This window comes from Ischnura elegans, chromosome 10, assembly GCF_921293095.1.
Source record: "Ischnura elegans chromosome 10, ioIscEleg1.1, whole genome shotgun sequence".
Lineage (NCBI taxonomy): Eukaryota > Metazoa > Arthropoda > Insecta > Odonata > Coenagrionidae > Ischnura > Ischnura elegans.
In genome coordinates, this window is record NC_060255.1 from 6,426,517 (window position 1) to 6,445,592 (window position 19,076).

Consider the following 19,076-nt stretch of genomic DNA (forward strand, 5'->3'; position numbering starts at 1 on the left):
CAGACATGTAAAACTTCTATCTACTCGTATAGAAACTAGGTACCTGTGACGTCACGTTGAGTGGCATCACATGGGCGCCAATATGGACTTTTCCAATTGCGGCTAAAATTGACCATTGCCATTCGTCTAAACTGGGATTTTTGAAACCAAATAATTTGTACATTAAAAGTGCACTACTGGTGGGTAACGAATCGTAATCAATGCCTTTCGTTTTCTTTGATGAAGGAAACTACCCAATTGTTGTGGAATTCTTGTACCGTAAGGGTTTGATTTAAATGAAGTGAAAAATCTAGACTGGGACGGATAAGAGTGCTTCGACGAAAAATATCCGAGCCTTACTTGATCTTTTTTCAAAAGCTAAATGGAAGTGCTCCGTTCGGTTCTATGAGCGATATGTGTATGCAGATTATTTGCTGTCTTTCGAAACGAGCAGAAAAATGTTGGCTGACTGTGCCCCTTCCTGTCCCCATATCAAATACCTGGTTTGGGTGAAAAATCGAGGGTAAGAAAACTGAGTGAAAGTGGAATGCATTGATTGGATGAGGGAGAGAGGCGAAATGCACAAGTTACTATGAATGGAGCAAAACTGAAAATCACAATCCGGTGGCCAAAACAAGGCCTAATATACTTACTCATACAGGATTTTCAGAATGGAATTCAGATTACAGGTCATGGATAAAAGTTTCACACGATAATGAAATTATTTGAGCGGGAAAACTGTAAATTACATTGATAACTTTCCCTGCAAAAGAAAAAAAGCAATAGAAACCTTTTATTGCCGCTGCTGTTAAAGTCTCACATGATTGGTCAATGTGTGCGGGAGACTTCTGAAAACTAGCAGTAAAGGATGCAAATTAACCATAAGTTCAAGAGGCCCAGCTAGTTTAATCGTGATCGGGTGATCGCTAGACAATGTGCTGATTCAATTTAACACAATAAATTAAAGCCGCGACGCTAGCGATTCTCACTGGTCTTGTACTGGATCAAGTATCGCCACCGTTATCTTCTCAATGGTTAATGGTTTATAGACATCTTGCCAGAAATTCAACTCCTACGGCCACGACTACTTTCTAGCCTACTTGAATTACTCCGCTGGTGAACTTGGATGTCGATACCATTCAATTAAATGATCCAAGGTTAAAAGCCGTTGTCTAATATAATATTCATTACAGGAGTCGTGTGAAATGGATATTGGCTTCGAAATTTTTACATTTAAACTTGAGCATATGCTTAGCCACTTATGGCGATGTGGACGAACCTCTCCTCCATCTCCTGGTGAATTATATCCAATTTTACACTTTATATGAAAAGTTTTAATAAAGCAATTCTCAATAAATATTTTATAAAAAGTGGAATTAAAAAAAATCTATTTCACCAATAACGGCTTAGTATCATAACGTTGACGTTGGATAACTACATTCAAGACTTCCTCAAGTATTTTAGCACTGAAGTAAATGTAATATGTCTAATTAAAATTTCCAATACACGACGACTATTTCCGTCTCAAACAATTCAAGTGACCCATCATTTCTAAAAATATCGACTCTAATTTTGGAAAAAAAGTGTTCAAGAAAGGGTGTAGTTTGCAGGCAATAAATTTTTCCCCTCCCTCTTTGGAAACGAAAACTCAAAATGAATTCCATTTGTCGGAGCAAAATGAAAACACAGATGGTGAGTGCTGTCTCCCACATGAAGCACCAATAAATAGATTGAAAACAGTTTATTCGTACATTTCCACATGCTGATTGAATGTCAACATGAGCTAGAATTGACGATAAATTATTTTTCCTGCAATCACGAAGAAAATTTTCCGCGGGCAAAATGGCATGAAGGCGCGTCACAGCAATCAAACTCAAACCCTCGATTTATTTATATTTATCATTCATTCCCCGAATAATTGCTTCAAGTCAATAAAAGTTCGTGAGTTACATCTGCCATATTCCAGTAATCTCCACTTAAAAAATAAAACTATTGACGTCAATCTAAATCCATTTGCAAAGTCTCTCTTTATTTTAATTTCCAAAAAGGCAGGACGCATTACAAATTACTGCGAGATAACGGACAGTTAGTTTTGCTAATTGATTATACTAATATCTTTCAGTGTAAATTTATCTTTGAAATGAAAAATACGACAAAATTATTGCTGGTTAAAAGCTTCACCAATTAAAGTTTAGTACTGGCGACAAAATATCTAGAACAATTTTTTTGACTTAAATTAAGTAAAAACACATTTCCCCACAGAAAGCTCCATCAATAGCATTTGGACTAGCAACATCGAATTTGGACGAATGGGTGCATTACTCTTTGACTGCTTTGGTGGCCATATCGTGGGATGAGAGAAAATGGGTGAGAACTAAATATCAACTAAGTTGAAATACGTGAATTATAAGGATTTATAAACAGGGAAAACTCCTATTAGTTCGAAACTCTGTTAATTCAACATTACTCCAGTAACTTAAATCTTCAATCACAGTTTTTTGGCTTGAATGTGCCGTATTATTGGCATTGATTACGTATTGTCAGACTTTTAATAAAAACGTAATAACCTATCACGCTAACGGATCTCGTTATTCTATGAATTACAATTCATCTGTTATAATACCATTTCCTGCATTGAAGTTAATGCAATTATATCCGAATTAATTTACAGAGGGTTAATGCGAAAAAACTCAACTAATCCGGAAAAATTATATAGGTACGTTTTTACATGATTTCTACCTCTAATAATAGACATCACTGCTTGGAAAAATAATGACATCCCCCACTTCAATAATCGGAAATGAACTAAGTTGAATCTTTTGGTTGCTCTTCTAAAAATTTCCCCCCATTCTTTACACACCAAGAATATTTTATCAATCTATTCCATCATTAGTCCATCGAGACAAAGTATTTCAATGTATTTCTTAAATACCTAACGGGTGAATGCAATCGGCTGGTACAAAAAAAACAGCAAATGCAAAAACCCTGGTATTTCATTACGCCCGTTACTGCATTCAAAACAGTTCACATGAAAACGAGATGAATGTTTGCATAGTGCATCTGTTTATTAAACAAAGGCATGGGCGGGTATTATTAAATCCTGGGGAATGGAGACTCATTATGGCGACTCACGCGCCGCTCGCTAGAATACATATTAGTGAAATGAGAATCACGAAGTCGTGAGGGGTCACCGGCAGCCGCATTGATCCGAAGCCATCGGAGAGCGCTCCCACGGTTGCCAGCCGGGAGGAAAGGTAACAATAGTACCTGTTGCCGTAAAATGTTGTAAGGGCGCATTCATACATGCATATAATTAACGCGGGGCTCATAAGCGCACAATAATCACGGTGCGGAACAAGCTGTGAGATTAGTCTCTGATTCCATGGCAACTAGCTCCACCGTAGCCCATGACAATGAGCATTGTTCAGTAGAATTAACTTTGTCAAGGGAGACAAATATATCACCATGCGAACCCTTTTTTTGATTTACGGATCTCACGGATTCACTGAAATTCTCCTGATTAATATTTTCATCATGTTCTTCCTAAACTATATAATTAATAAAGCATTTTTATCGCGTCCAGAAGAACATCACATAATTAAGGAAAAAGTAAAATTCTTACTCAGTGATACATACCTGTGCTGGACAAATACTTGAGGGCTCACTCTATTCAAAATCCCAATTTAAAAGGTATTGTAGACTGTTTTTTCATTCAATTCAAATAAATTTTCTTTCGGTGCCAAATTTGCAGCGTAGTGAATGCAGAATGGAGAGGACTTAGCTAAACACATACTAAATAAAAGCTATCACCGTAAGAGTTGCATAAATTTTAACAAAAAGCCTAATGATAAAGTGTTAATTATACGGAGGAACTTTGCCTATGCATAAAAAGATATTATAAAGACTTACTGGAATACTCTGGTAGCCATTTTGTTTCATTATATTTTCCATTAATTTTGACGTAGATAAAACCTTAGAACAATAATTTCCTCACCGATTGGACGAGAAAGTTTCCGCTTTTATCACCAGAAATTTTCACTGGAACGCATCCCGATCAGAATTTACGGTCGCGAGACTTTTAGCACTAGGGAACAATATGAGTAATTCTCCTTTCTTGCTCATGGATTGACCGTTGCCTGGCAACACTCGTGGAGTCAGTGTCCTCAGAAGAGCACTGGAGAATGAAATTAACACGTCCGGCAGCGTGCAAAATGTCTCCTAAAATGTCTGAAAAGCGAAGTGACAATTGGACTCTGAATGGAGCGAGGGAGAATCGCAGCCGCATAATATCAAAGCTCACAAATAGTCGACGTACAAAATGGCACGAGAGTTTAGGAACGCTACTTGGCGGAGAATGGATCTGGATGGTTTTGCAACGGCTGAAATGAAACGAGGCCCGCGATATCAGTTCATACCCTCACAAGGGCATGAAAAGATATTCAGGAATACCGGGCATTAGGATATCGCAATGCAGGGGGCATGGTATCATGTATCGAGAGATTTCGGGATTTGAATTTATATACTTAACTAGTAGGAGACGATTTAAATTTTTGGTGCATTAAATTAAATGGTATTTAAAAAAAACACTTCGTCGAAGCTGAAAGAACATTTAAAATTTCCATGAATGTATTTATTTTAAAACACTCACCCAAGAAATAGGCTGAGAGACACAATATTGGGTAACTTATCCATTTTTATTGACTCTATAAAATACGTGGACTTATTTTTAACCATTTTTTTTAATATCCTGAATATATTGATAAATCACGATGCTTCCACATTTATCAAAATAATCTTTTAGATAAAGACATCAACTTTCTATCATTACATATTTAATATTTTTATTTAATTAAAAAACAAGTTTTTGTGGCCAGCCCGCTAACTTAACACTATAGTTACCATTGGATTTTTTAAATTCAAAACTGTCTCAATGTTGAAGTAAAAGGAAGCTAGAGTTTATTTAAATTTATTACCTATCGTACAAAGTGAATGCTATGACTACCAACACTCAACGAACAAAACTAAGTTTGGTTAAGTTCACTGACAGGATATTACTTCTCCTACAATTAAGATTTATGCTAGACTGCTAACTTAACAATCTACCGCGCTTAATATCAGTCCTGGAATTGAGTATATCACCGTACGCAATCTGGGATATCATAATAGTTTCTCCAGGACTCGCAATCCCTAAGGGCGTGGGGGAATACTATGGCAACGAGGGTTGTTTACCCATTAGAGGTTCGCGGGATGAATGGGCCCGAACGCATGAAGCTGGCCCGGGAGAAGATATTCGGTCCATTGGCGCCTCGGCAAGGCCGTTACCCTCTCGGAGAGCCAGAAATGACCGTGTCCCACATGTGTTCCGCTACATGCCGCTCTTTATACGCCCTGACCCCAGGCACGCAAAACCCCGCTCAGCCCCTCGGGGACGCGACCATGTCCATCGGGACTTCTCGCATACCTCCGAAATCTGCCGTCAGCTCGTCCTTTTTTAAAACAGCCCCCGCGTCCGCCGAACAATGGAACCCCGGGGTTCAGCCAGGACTCGTATCCTGAATATCCTGCGCTGGATTTCCGGTCGTTAAATCAGTCCCTTCATTCTCACCCGCACCGCACGAACACGTTTTTTTTCTACCAGATCCTGCATTTCAACTCCGACCCTTCAACGGTTCAAAAATCCAAAACCACAGGTTTTCCGGGCGCCGTGTTAATGCGGCCGAGTTTTTGGAAGAGCTGCGGGAAGGTTCCCTGCACGGTATTTTGGAGAGAAAAGTTAGGGGTGATACGGATAACGGATATATTACGTACGATACATACCAATTAAGGGGTGTCGCCGAAAAATTCTACAGCACGTAACGACGGCGACGGAGGAAAAGGAACAACACATCTATTACATGGCGCTCACTAACAATTCCCGATTTTCAACGAGTGATTCATAAAGAGATCAGTTAGAATCCTAAAAGGGTTTCTCACCAAATGTGTTTAATTCATATCATATTAACATCATCATAGAATATTTACACCGCAAATCACATTATTGTTTATTCACACCATCAAAGTGCTAACAACTAAAAGCTGTAGGGTAGTGAGGGGCAAGAGTCCGAATGGCGAAAGATTCCTTTTCCTAAATAGTTCTCTAAACACCGCAATGATGCCACTTGTAGTGAATCAGTTTCATTTACGTGACCGAATGTAGCACAGGGGTGTGTTCAGTGGAAGACAACGAACAACAGATCGTGAGTTTTTCTTGCTTTTGATTTTTACGCAACGTTTATCTAAATTGAAGGACTGCGTAATTTTTATCTGTGCTTTGAGCGCTTCTTTGAGTACTATGTTTGTCTAGAATTCCTATTTATTCATTCTTTGCCTCGAAAATTCACGCAGTTTGCTGGTTCGCAGCTCACCATGTGATTGTGTTATGGCCTATTACGTGTTTCAAGCGGATTTGGGGTAAGGGTCCTGGGACAGGTTTTCGCATGAGGGCTGTCGCCCCACGGGTGCCACTCCTTGACCAATTTATACCATTGATTTTTCTATTACCTCACAGTTTCTGCAGTAACTATCACATGCTGATAATTCTATTGAATAAAAATACGGAACTATTAGAGAAAAACCGATCGGGAAGCATTAGGACAACAATTTTGGAGCACACTAAACTGATTATCACTGTGGAGGTCGTGGAAAATTGTACTCGCCCATTGCTGATCGGATAATGTGATATGAATGTAAAACATGGGGAAAAGAACCTTTCGCCACATATTCCGGAAAGGGAAAGTTTACATGTGAAATCTGTGATTAGGACTCTTGCCCCATAATGCGAGGACACTTGCCCCACGCGAAGGGCAAGATTCTTATTTGCTTTTCTCTTACATATTGTTGAATTCACGGCAAATCTCATTTTTTTGGTGGAAATGAAACACAAGTATGGTAGTAAAAGTAACAGTGAACAAATTGTGCAAAAATAAAAGTTGTAGTTTGAAAGTGAATGCATAATTTTTATAATCGATAATTGTTTGTTAGATGCCTACTCTTGCTCCTCATTACCATTGTTGAATATATTCTGATCATGCCGTCGGCAAATAAAGTCACTAAAAGAATAGGGGAAGCGCAAGCGCACGGATGTTGCTCAGTAAGTCTAATTTTAGTTTTATTTTCTTAAGAATTCATTACATAAAAAAACGATGAATTTAGAAACTGCAGTACATAATGCAGAAACTATTAAGCAGCAGCACACATGATGTGTTTTCCACAAGTTCCTCTTCCTATATCGATTACATTTATTTTGCGACCCTACTGATGAATTAAAAAAAAATATTTACCTACGGTTACTAGAAAACTGCATATTCTTGCAAATTCGTGAATTGATTTCAGTATTTAATTAACCGATAATATGGGATAATTAGCGATCTAAATACGAAATAAGCAAAGAAAATAGTTTTGAACTGATGGGTCAATGGTTACAGGGTGGGGGAGAGGCATTATGACTGTAATCAGGATTCGACTGAATATATATTTAACCGTAAACGGTCACAATGTCATCTAAGCTGAAACAAATGCCAAAATAGTTGTTCACCAAACAGTATACGCTTGCAACGATAGTCCAAAGACGGTCAATGCGATTTTTTTATTTTCTTCTCTATAAAAGTTACTTCGAGCTGAATTAATTTCAGGGCAAATGAACAAAATAAGGCAGATTGAAGCATATGCATGCTAAAAATGGTTCTACACCAAAATATCTTATCCCGAACCGCTAAGAACTTCATGAACATACTTTTTTCAATGTTTACAAGTAGTCAAAAAGGGTTCTTACGGGCGTTGTAGCGACAATTGTAAGGGAAATGCATATGACTACGACAGCAGGCTGAATGGGGGAATTCAATAACAGAAAGACCGAGACGGACCTTCTCGCCGAGCCATACTCCTCTCCTTTCCGTCCCTCTCAGCCTATGCGCATGCACCGTCTTACCATTGCAATATCCTATAAGCGTCGACGGGTCTTATGGATAATACGCTTCCAGGAAGAGGGAATATGGTATGATCGACGCCCGCTACGATTGTGCGGTAGTAGATGATCACGGCAAGCGCAGAGGATGATCGCGGTAGTAATGCGATTGTTAAGCAAGGTAGAAATGCGATAGGCAGCGGGGAGTATCAGTAAGCGAGGGCCGATATCCTCGTAACCTATTCAGTGGCATTCACCGCCGGCTGGTACGTAGGTACTCAATAGAAAAATCACGAGTGTCGATTCCCCATCGGTAGATATCAGAAATGGTATTAATATCGGCACGTGAGCTATCCTGATGCAAGAGAAGATCACTCGAGAACATTGACAAGAGACTAAATTAAAAATTGAAAAATGGAAATAATAATGCATAATTTCCAGCTCACATAGGTAAACTTTTTAAGGAAGCGAAACTCTGCGTTAAATAATGTATATTTTCACGTTGGAATGGATAAATTGGAGTATATATTTTAGGAAATAAATATTAGGAATATATTGATGTATGTAAAGAGAAGGAGTATATTGATGGGGATTAATAAGTATATAATTATAGACGTCGAAATTAAATGCACTAATATTTTTTAAATCCTTACACATCCCAACACCAAAATGTTATCTGAATTTTAATTATTCGATTGACACCTTTATAATTGTTATTGGTAATGAAAACGGAGGATATTATGTAACGTTTGCAAGGACTTTCCCTGGGTGGAGATAAAAAATGACATTTACGCATAAGGAATGAATTTAAAAAAGTGAGGCTTGCATAAATTACAGCAGTAAGGATACAGTGGAGTTGGCGATATTTGGATAAGGACCAAGGAATTGTCTTAACGTCTTAGCGAGCAGAAATGCCTCTGGACTAAAAATTACTGTTAGTGAGGAAAGTGAAACGTGTATGTTGAACAGATAGGATACGTAGAGAGAGAATCCCTATAGGTACCGTTGAGAGATGATGAAGATAATTACATGTAAAAATAGATAGAAATAACTCGTATTCATTTGCGTGATTTGTCGGACAAGAACATAAAAACCCGGCATTGACTCTAAAAAAGTAATCAATGGTGGAAACTTAAATCACATCCACTGTCGCAATGGTACGAATCAAACGTAAGAAGGAGTTAGCCTCAAGTTAAAAAAATATAAATATAGCATTATTTTTAATAAAAAAATACTTAATCGCATACATAATTTATTATAAAAGTGCAGTTCTAACATAAAAATGTGAAAAATCACCAATTTTAGTAATATAAATTCAAAAGTATTTTCAATAATCAGTTTAAATTAAATAAAATAAGCAAGGTTGCCTTCAAATTTTCAATACCTACGGAAAATTAGAAAATTAAAAGAAATCAATCAAAATCAATTACAAATTTCAAAACAATTCCATACAATGGCTGAACTATCATATTTGCATTGAAATCAATGAAACTATCCTCTCTGTTACAACACAACTTAGCAAAATACATAGCATGCTCTAATGAGCTTGCAAAGATATAAATTAAGAATGAATTTAAAGTGAGGTGAAATTAATAACCAGAGAAGATGGAATCAAAGGCAAAACCGGCAAAAGCACATCCGGTGAGAATCCAATTCCATTCGCAAACAGCGGCTCCGAGAACAAAAGGAGACGGACGTGAATTGAGACGCATTTCAAATTCTTTGTCTAACTCTTGTGATTGGCTAAAAACATTGAGCAGAGCCCGATGCCTTAAATAGGGGAATGAAAAAATAGGGGGAAGATCGGCGAAATTGCAAATGCTGAACAGAACCACAGTCTAGGAACCCCTCCGTAGAATTTGAGAAAATCCAGCGATTTAGATGTAATGGATTACCATTGATAAATGATGTAACGCGTAAGTGGAAGGAGTGGATACTGGTGTTGCGCTGTATAGACACGGATAACGAAACTAATGCCACCGGCAATTCAACTGAAAATAACACCACGTACATCCTAAAGTATGCAATGATTAGAGATGCGTGAAAATCGCAAATGCGACATAGATGCGATGACTGGAATTTTATGATAATTTTTACGCAAATTTGCCTTTTCGACGGCAATATTCGTACAGTTTGAGCCGAGAGCAGTTTAAATGCTCCGCCGACACTCACCGCTAAAAACATGTGAGCGACTGCCCAGCTGCTAGTTGGCTGGGGCTCTACGTGGCCGCGAACTAGAAGTGGGCGCGGGCAAGCTACACCTCCGTCACTATATGTCTTATCCCTTGATTTATTTTTGTTCTACAGCATAATCACTTCAAATATTCTGTATTTTGTCATATAACTGTGTTTCACTACATTCTATCGCCATCTACCTCATTATGAAAAAAAGAAATAGACGCTACAAAATGCGATAAACTGTTATTGAAAGTGCGATATAATAAAAATGAAAGTGCGATTTTCACGTATCTCTAGCAATGATATATTATTTATATTGAAGCCCAGTTTTGCTCTTATTAATCCCAGCAGCTCGAGTTAATACTGTTAGCACCCATGCCTGGTAGTTACGGAATTCGTGAAAGGTAAAAAAATATTACTAAGAAGATTAAAAATTGTACATACTCGAAAGTTTAGATATATATTGAGATACAATCCCTCTATGTATCGTTGTGACTTAATGAAGATCTAATTGACCAGACGTGGACAAACTCATGCTCGTAGTGCTGGAGAACGGGGAAAGGGAAAACGGACACCAGTGCATGATTCCTATTCCAAGAAAAAGACAAAAGTGGGAGATCGGGAAGGGGATTATCGCTGGTTATATTAGGGTTGGACTCACGTGTATGAGTGCGGAGTTATGCATGTATATACTCCAAGGACGCCCGTGCGCGTGACTGCGTGCAATGTTTCTTCTTTCATCACTGCTATGGATAATGTCTATCGCAGAATAGCGACGAAAAGGGATTATTTTTCTGACTGTGGCTCAGGAAGCACGACCTCCGTCTTTTGTGTAGACTTGAGACGTCACCTTAATGAAAAATGACTTGATTACGTAGCTGGTAGCATACCTGATCGGAAATGGGGAGATCTGGTTTCGAATCCCGGGGAATATAAGCAGTATTTCTTAACAATGACGGTGAATTTAATCCTTGATAAATCTTGATAGTAAGCTATTCAAAATATCTCGCTAGAAATACTTCTTTGGCTAATTTTTCTATTTACCAATGAATAATGAAGAATTCCCAAATGGACTGAATTCGTCATTCCAATATTGTCGATCTCATCTTCTTGCTACTGAGCAGTCATCCTGAGCGAGCTGGTACCTACATATTTATTTTCATTGGCTACCTGTGAGTGACGCCATGATAGTTTTGGCGAATGGCCAATGAGAATTCATGCCTATAGCGGAATGATATGAGACGGTAGGGAACATTTGACAGTTGAATTGGGCGGGGCCGAGAGCGAAGCCGGGAGTTCGGCAAGCGCGAACTGAAATAAACCACGAGCAGGACTCGGTGAGCAACGATACGGACGGTCGATATATAGGGACTGTGACGGTCATCTGCTCTTTTTATTGAGCTCTAATTGGTCGGGTCCGAGACGCTAATTTACGCCCGAGCGCCGCCCTCGCCGGCGAGTCGCTCCCTAGCGGAGAGGAAAAACGCCAAGCAGACGTATATATATGTATATATATATATATATTGAAAATAGGGAGCCGGTTTCCCTATGATAATCCAGATCGTGCGCGCGTGGACGAGATTTCCCATAGACGCCTCGGGCACAATGTACACCCTGGTACGGTATGCGACTAATAGAATTATTAAATTAATTTTCATCGTGGTCTCGAATGAAGAGAGGAGCACGTTTCAACGGAATGATACGCTAATTTATTTGAAAATAAAATTTTAATTATGATTGGAGATGTAATAAAATAAAAAAACACATTCATTTACGAAAAACATCCATAAAAAATTGTTATTTAGAAGCATTACAAAGTGGAGAATTAAAGAAGGCTAGCTCGGATAAGGATTGGATTGTGGATGTTTCCATGGTTTTATTTTTTACGCGAATGAAAATCTACTGCAGGAAAACTCTGCTCTGGGAACCTTCCTCATTAATTTTGCGGACTCCTATTCGCCGTAAAGGCGTAGAAGCAGTTTTTACCAGGGCTACATTATGCTATTCAGCAAGGAGCCAAATTTATGCAAGTATCTTCAAAACGATATAAAATAAAATTTAGAGGGTGGTAAAAAATGCTCGTCCTCATTCGTCCTCGAACAGTCGTAGTGAAAGAGTTTGTTTCCTGCGTGACGCACAGGGGAAAAAATGGAGCCAAAGGAAAAAAATACGGATATGATAGTAAATTTTAAATACATTAAAAATCAATCTCTTTTTTAATTTTCAAATATTCATTTTATTTTGTTTTTCAAATCACATTATTTCTGCAAAACATCGTGATGTACTTTCCATGTATTAGAATAATGACCGGCGAACTGATCTAAAACGCGCGCCCGGGGCAAAATAAATCAAACATTCGCGCTAATCACTAAATGCAACAAAAAATTAAAATTACATTGCTTCATAAATGAAAAGGAACTATTAATATTTAGTCTGCAACTTCAACACTCCCAGCAGCCCATACAACCAAAATGAGCCCATGAACACTGTAAATGAATTACATTTTATTCACAGGCAGCAGGCGTCCATATTGAAATTCTTCCTTGCACTCGTCTCTTTCCGCATGTGAGCCTGTTTTGACCAACTTGGAGGATTAACTAAAAAGTGGGTGAGATAATCACTGAACGACATAATTGTGACAATTAAATCAAGATTGTGTGATTTTCCCTCACGGGCTTTGAGAATCATCGGTCTTTAAGACCCTTACTACGCTCATGTGCATAGGCACAGTCAGGGAATTTGGGTGAAAGGGGATTAAGGCACCTCACTAAGGACCATTCACTCTTCTAGGGGCCTAGTAGAAGGGGTAGTGCCACTTAAAGATGGAGTCTTTATCCCCCAGATAATATTTTGCTTTAACCTTCTCAGAACTTAAACTATGATATAGCGAAATGGATTGTTTTAAATCGTGGCCACCACGGCTTCGATTCGTCAACTTTTCTGCGGGCCAACGAGTCGTCTGGGCCCTTTAGCTACGTCTGTGCACGTAAGTTAATAATGGTTGTATGTAGCTTTGCTTCTGCGTTGGGCGGAATTGGATTACAAGATGAATTACAAAATTAGTATGGTGAAGAAGAGGTCACGGTACTCACCGATTTGGCTGATCTGGAAACCCGAAGGCTCATCTGGAAACCACTTTGGAGTGTGTGGGAAGACCAATGGTGGCCTGTCCAGGAATGTTGGCAGCACGTCGTAAGCGCTCATAGGGAACAACCAACACGCCCCCAAAGGTTGCAAAACAGTCCAGTGTTTATATCCGTCGACACTGACTCAATCTTGCAAGAGAGGAGAGGAAGCACAATAAACCTCTTTGACTTGAGTTCCATTGAACTTGCGGGTGCGGGTGGAATTGCTTTCCATCACCATCCGTGACGAAAGCGCGAGAAATTGTTTTTCTCTGGGAAGTGACTCGAAGATTCCTAATGAATGCGGAACGGGACACTTGAAAAATTCATACAAACACTTCTTCTCTGTAAGAAAGAGCAGCAATGGAACGGAAACAGTCTGTCTTAGACGACTTCAAAAAACAAAAACGTCAATTCGATCCCCAAAGTCACAATTGCAGATGAAAAATGGCCCTTTTTCATTCCAAATGGACAAATTTACCTATTGTTCCCGTGTTTTGTTTTCCACAAAAAGATGTAAAATCAGGCAAAGAATAAATGCTCCTTCATAAATGAAAGATCCGTTCAAGATTTTTTCTGAGTGGGGCGCTTTTAAGGAGACAGTTAACATATACGTAGAGAGAGAGAGAGAGAGACAAATTATTGAAAACAAGGGAATGCATACACGTGTTGGTAGTTGAAGTGTTTTTTGTCCTCATACGAAGGGAGATAATAAATATTACTAGGTCATTACCTAGTCTTATTCTGCGATAAATAAATGCGTAGGGCCTTCATAAGCCAGAAAAACATTTCACCACCAATTTCTGTGAGTTAACATCTGCTTTGTATCTGATTGAACGTAAACCTCCATTTTAGCGAATTTGTTTCGACATTAGGATTCTCCTGTTGTCACAAAATACTTCAGTACTGTCTTAAACTTTGACTCTCACACACTTTAATACATTTATATATATTTAATTATTATATATTTTTTCTTATATGTTTTACTCTGTATCCCATTCAGAAAGAAATGGAAAATAAGTCCTTAAGAGTTCCAGCCATCTCAGAAAATAAAGTTCCCTTTTGCAGAGCCTTAAAGGCCCGAAGCTATACCTTCTTACCACTCACTATGCCTGCAGTGAAAAGATAAGAGGTACTTCACTCAATGTGCCCTTTTTGGAAGGCATTTTGTCCTCACGTCTCTAGCACAAAATATATATTAACGGGCGTCTACCTCATGCACGAAAGTGAGCTAAGATATTTTCGACAAGTTGGTTGAGGCAGGCAGGTTACCTTGAAATATTGAAACGGGTACGTGAATAGTTTCAGATCAAAATAATGCCTGTGTTTGGCAAAAATTTGCGCCTGTAGTAATTTCTCTCTCCTCAAGGATTTCAAAGCCACAGTTAGACATTAATCTTTTGGTTGTCACTGGGTGCAAACGTATCCATGGCCAACCCATACACCATCACGATCGACCTCGGCATAATTCTTCACGCTGCCCAACCATCAACATACTGGGCAATAAGAAGTAATACCCAAGGGTATCGGTTTTTACTCTGGTTCTCAGGGAAAGTTGATGACGTCAATACACACCCGGCATGCGGGCATAGAAATGTCAACCATGCCTAGAACAGACGCACAGTCGAGGGATTAATCAGTCTGTCACAGTATAGCATGAACCTAATTAACAGTCACTGTCCCAAGTGTTGCAACTTAATTTTTTTTAGACGACGGTTCCTCCGCACTCGCCACACATTTTATGTTAACATTTTCTCGTAAACGTTTTTTTTTCCTACAAAAATGTATTCTCTTAGTGAAGCACCGTTTCCCATGGGATTTGAACGAAAAAATACCTCGAAACCACACTTACATTCACAGTCTTGTCCTCGCAGATTCTCTTCTCTTAGTTCAACTTAAAAACAAACTCGCGGAACGAACGGAACTCGCTCTTCAACCGTTTGCCGAATTCAAGGGTAGTCCTCCGCACTGTCGGCCAACATGAGGTGGGTCTGCTTCGTCTGTTTTCCACGGGGTCGGCAGCAAAGCGGCTCCTCCGACGGCCTCCGCGTCACAGCTTCCATCCGACGACAGCGGGTTTACGAGGCTGGGTCGCTCAGGTGTTAGGGGCTTAGCAGGAGCAGGCAGACGCAGAATATGAGGCAGTAGAGGTGCGAGGAGCGGTGATGGGCCTGGCCACCATGCTGCATCGCCGCAGGGTATTCTCCTGCAACGGAAAGAAGGGCCTCTACACCCGATAGAGAAGGGCTCCGGACACGCATGATAAAAAGCAGAGCAATAAGAGCTAGCTTACATGGGGGAGCACATATCGAATAACCAATTCTCGTAAAAGCCGTTTTACACGGGGCAAGTCATTGCAAAATCTGACCTATGTACGAAGGTGCACTCACAATTGCGTCGTGTAAAGCGGTGAATTGCTAGAACGCATGCGTGGATGCGAGACGGAAAAATAGCCCTTGCTCTAATTTTCATTCTCGCAATTTCAACAAGTATTTTCAGTGCAGACCTGCACAATGACGTGCCCCGTGTAAAACTGCCTCATTTTCACCGAAGGTAAGGTAGGGGACCTTACCTGTGGTGTGGTCTGCAGTGCACGAGTGGCAGCCAAGATAAACATGGATTTGACACAATGCGCCATGAAACTTCTAATCGTCACCTCACGAGGACCCCCAGCGTGCAATCCAGAGCTTATCATTAATTTATCACAGCCACGTCGCGTCGTGTAATCTTCATGAAAGATTACGTCCATGGACATAGAAATGAATGACAATTGGGCTGTATGAAAGCGTATCAAATGTGATCCCAAAAACTGCCTTAAGTGCTCTGGTTAACCCAATATAACATCTGTAAGCATAAGTAACTTGACTATAACACCAAAGGCATGCACAAACATCAATCAGCTATGGAAGCTAATCTATCACAGGGAGTAGAATTCAGGTGGAATATGGTTTATGACTACCGGAGCAAAGCTTGGTTTCTCCTTTTGGAATCAATGTCATGAAATATGGAATATAGTTACTCCGGGAAAACTTACTTTAAGAATACATAGCTGGGTTTCTACGAAAATAGGATAAAAAAACTCCCAGGGACCTCAAATGTATCCAGCCTGTAAAGTGCCATGCCAACGGTCTCAGCGAACCAAACAAAGATGACAGAGCGTAATGGCATTCTTCCAGCAAAGCAGGTTGATGCTCAGATAATTTTGAACCGTATCTATGAAAACTTATTCTCTCCTAGACCTTTTAAAAAAATGATGAATAATAAAAGTGTTGTCACATTTCTAGCAGAGACAAACAAAACAAATATCATATATGTGAATCATACTGTCTGACCCAGACATGAATAACAGTACAATATTTCAATGAAATATTATGACTAAAATGACTAAAGTCACTATATAAACAAAATTGAAAGCCTTGGTTGCTAATTTACTCTTAAAATAATGAAACACACTCTTTTCTCAACTATTTGAGATTATTTTTTGTGAAGTCTATTGGACACACATTTTATTTCTTTAAACTTATTTTATGCGTCAAACAATGGGCTAAATCTCTGCAGTAAAACTTTTTAATTAGATTTTACTGATATTTCATTTCATTCATCACGAAGAGCTGCTATGTATCCAATAATTTCAAATGTTACTCATCGTTTAATCGTATCGTATCATATTTATGGGCCCTAAATATCATCCCGATACTAAACACTGCAACCTTTACCGATGAGCGAAATATGTGAAATAATTAATGAAAATTTTAAGTCAATAAGTAGTCTCTCGGGTACGTTAATTTAAGTAAATATTTGTCTTCAGGAATATTTAATTAAGCTTGTGGGACATGAAATGTCTCCCTTTCAAAGCGCTTGTAAAACGAAAACATGAATATGCACAGGGGAAGACTTGTATTCCGACTAGAGCGTAGAAAGATTATTACCTCATTTATGAGAGTGCCTTTTTGGTAAAAATGTAAATTTGATTGTTACTTCGACACTAATGAATGAGCTAGAAGTCATAAACTCTGTGAGGAAATTAGAAATGCCATGTACATGGATATGAATGAATGAAGGATGTAGCAATAGATGATATTGAAAAATTTTTTCTACTCACGTGCAAACGAAGTATTTCGTGCTATTACAGGGAAATTACATTTAAGTAAAAATGCTTTACCTACAAAATGCAAATGGACTGTGAGGAGTCGACTAAAACTTAGTAAGAGCCTTTTGAGAAATCTTTTGAAACATTCTCTGAAAAATTGCATGCATTAAGAAAAAAATCATAACTCCATATCCGTCGCCACCTTGATATTCTTAGCACCAAAATTCCGCGGAAAATGTGCCAATCAGGAGCTAAAAAGATATTTTTATGAACATCTGCGGTAAAACGGTATCTGTGCTCTCCCATTTTATTCATCCCGAATCTCGTTTGCCACGCACTGTACTTCACTCTCGAGAGCCGCATTTAATTACGGCCCCATCTAACCAACCGTCTCCCGCCAACATCCGTGCCTACACGGAATACCTCATCAGTCGCCTCCAACGCCGCTCCTCGGGACGCATACACACTACAAGGAATAAATCTCGCGCGCCGCCGTCATACACTTCCCCCCACCACCTCCGCTACCCACGGCACGGACGAGGCTTGCACCAGCACAGACACGCATAAGCCCAACCGACTTGCACCCTCCCTGCTTCCAAGGCACCCTTTCCTCGCTCCAAAGCTCCTCCCTTTCCAGGTTAGTCCAGGGCGTTTTACGGCTACTAACCCAACACATTCCTCCGGCCTGGACCTCCGCCACCGTCGTCCGACTAGGGCTATTTACATCCTGATTTACTCCTGCTCCGATGCGTCGAAACAAGACTCTCCCTCACGGCGATCGCCTGGGTGGTCTCCCGTGAATGTACTCCTGAATGTGACTACCTTGCTTGATTTAACATTTACAATCATGGCAAGTTAATCGGAGACTAAATCAAAACTACAAGCTAAAATGTTGTGTAAGGGCTCCATATTATCATCGATAGCACTTCGTGACTTCCAGAATTTATTTCAGCTATCCAGCCATTATCAAATACATAGACAACAATTGTTTAAAAAACAAACAACAAAAATAGCTAGCTGTTCATGCACTTTATAATTGCTTGATAGCCAAAACTGGTCGTAGTTTTTAACATAAATTGTGGAAATCACTAGGTGTTTTCATTGATTATACTGAGCCCAAAAAATGGCCAAAAAGTTATTCTGATTCTATCCAACCTTCCTCAATTATCTCAAGTCTTCATAAAGTCTGTTTCATATCTTCAACTCAGATCGCACCTGCCATCTTTCGAAGTTCGTTCTCTAACATTCCTAACCACCTCCTGTGATCTCATTCGGTTAATTTCTCTACTTTCATTTGAAAGGCACGCTCTTATTTTCATTTACTAGGCCAATTTTCACTTGAGCGATGTGGGTGCAGTTGACTCGAGTCCCGGCATATCTCATTTGGCATAATTCTACGAACAGGTATCTTGATTGAATTTTGTATGAATAATCGCAAGAAATGCGTCCCATTCTAATTTTTCGCATTGTTTCTACCATTTTTCGGATCTCGAGATTGGCTAAAAGGTATTGTTGTAGGGGGAGCTTCTCTCTTCTTGTAGAATAAGTTCGTAGCATGAAAAGGATATCACTCTCTGATGGGCTACTGTTGAATAACTTCTATACGAGTCCTCGAAAATCTCATGCATCGTAGTCATCACACGTATGCAGATCTAATAAGTTTTTGTAGGTCGCAGCAGAGGCTGGTTCCCTAAAGACGTATCTCCATGCTGAGCACGGGTCATGCGCGTGGAGTATCGCAGTAACAAAGATGGACCCCAGA

At 39.4% G+C, this 19,076-nt stretch overlaps 1 protein-coding gene across 1 annotated transcript in view; it reads right to left on the reverse strand.

The window, feature by feature from the left end:
* Positions 1-19,076, reverse strand: part of LOC124167109 (lachesin-like) — a 462,868-nt gene that overhangs the window by 175,674 nt on the left and 268,118 nt on the right. Inside the window, exon 5 of the mRNA XM_046544909.1 lies at positions 13,192-15,451. Within this exon, the coding sequence (XP_046400865.1) occupies positions 15,327-15,451 (125 nt within the window). The 3' untranslated portion in view covers positions 13,192-15,326. The remainder of the gene's footprint in view (positions 1-13,191; positions 15,452-19,076) is intronic.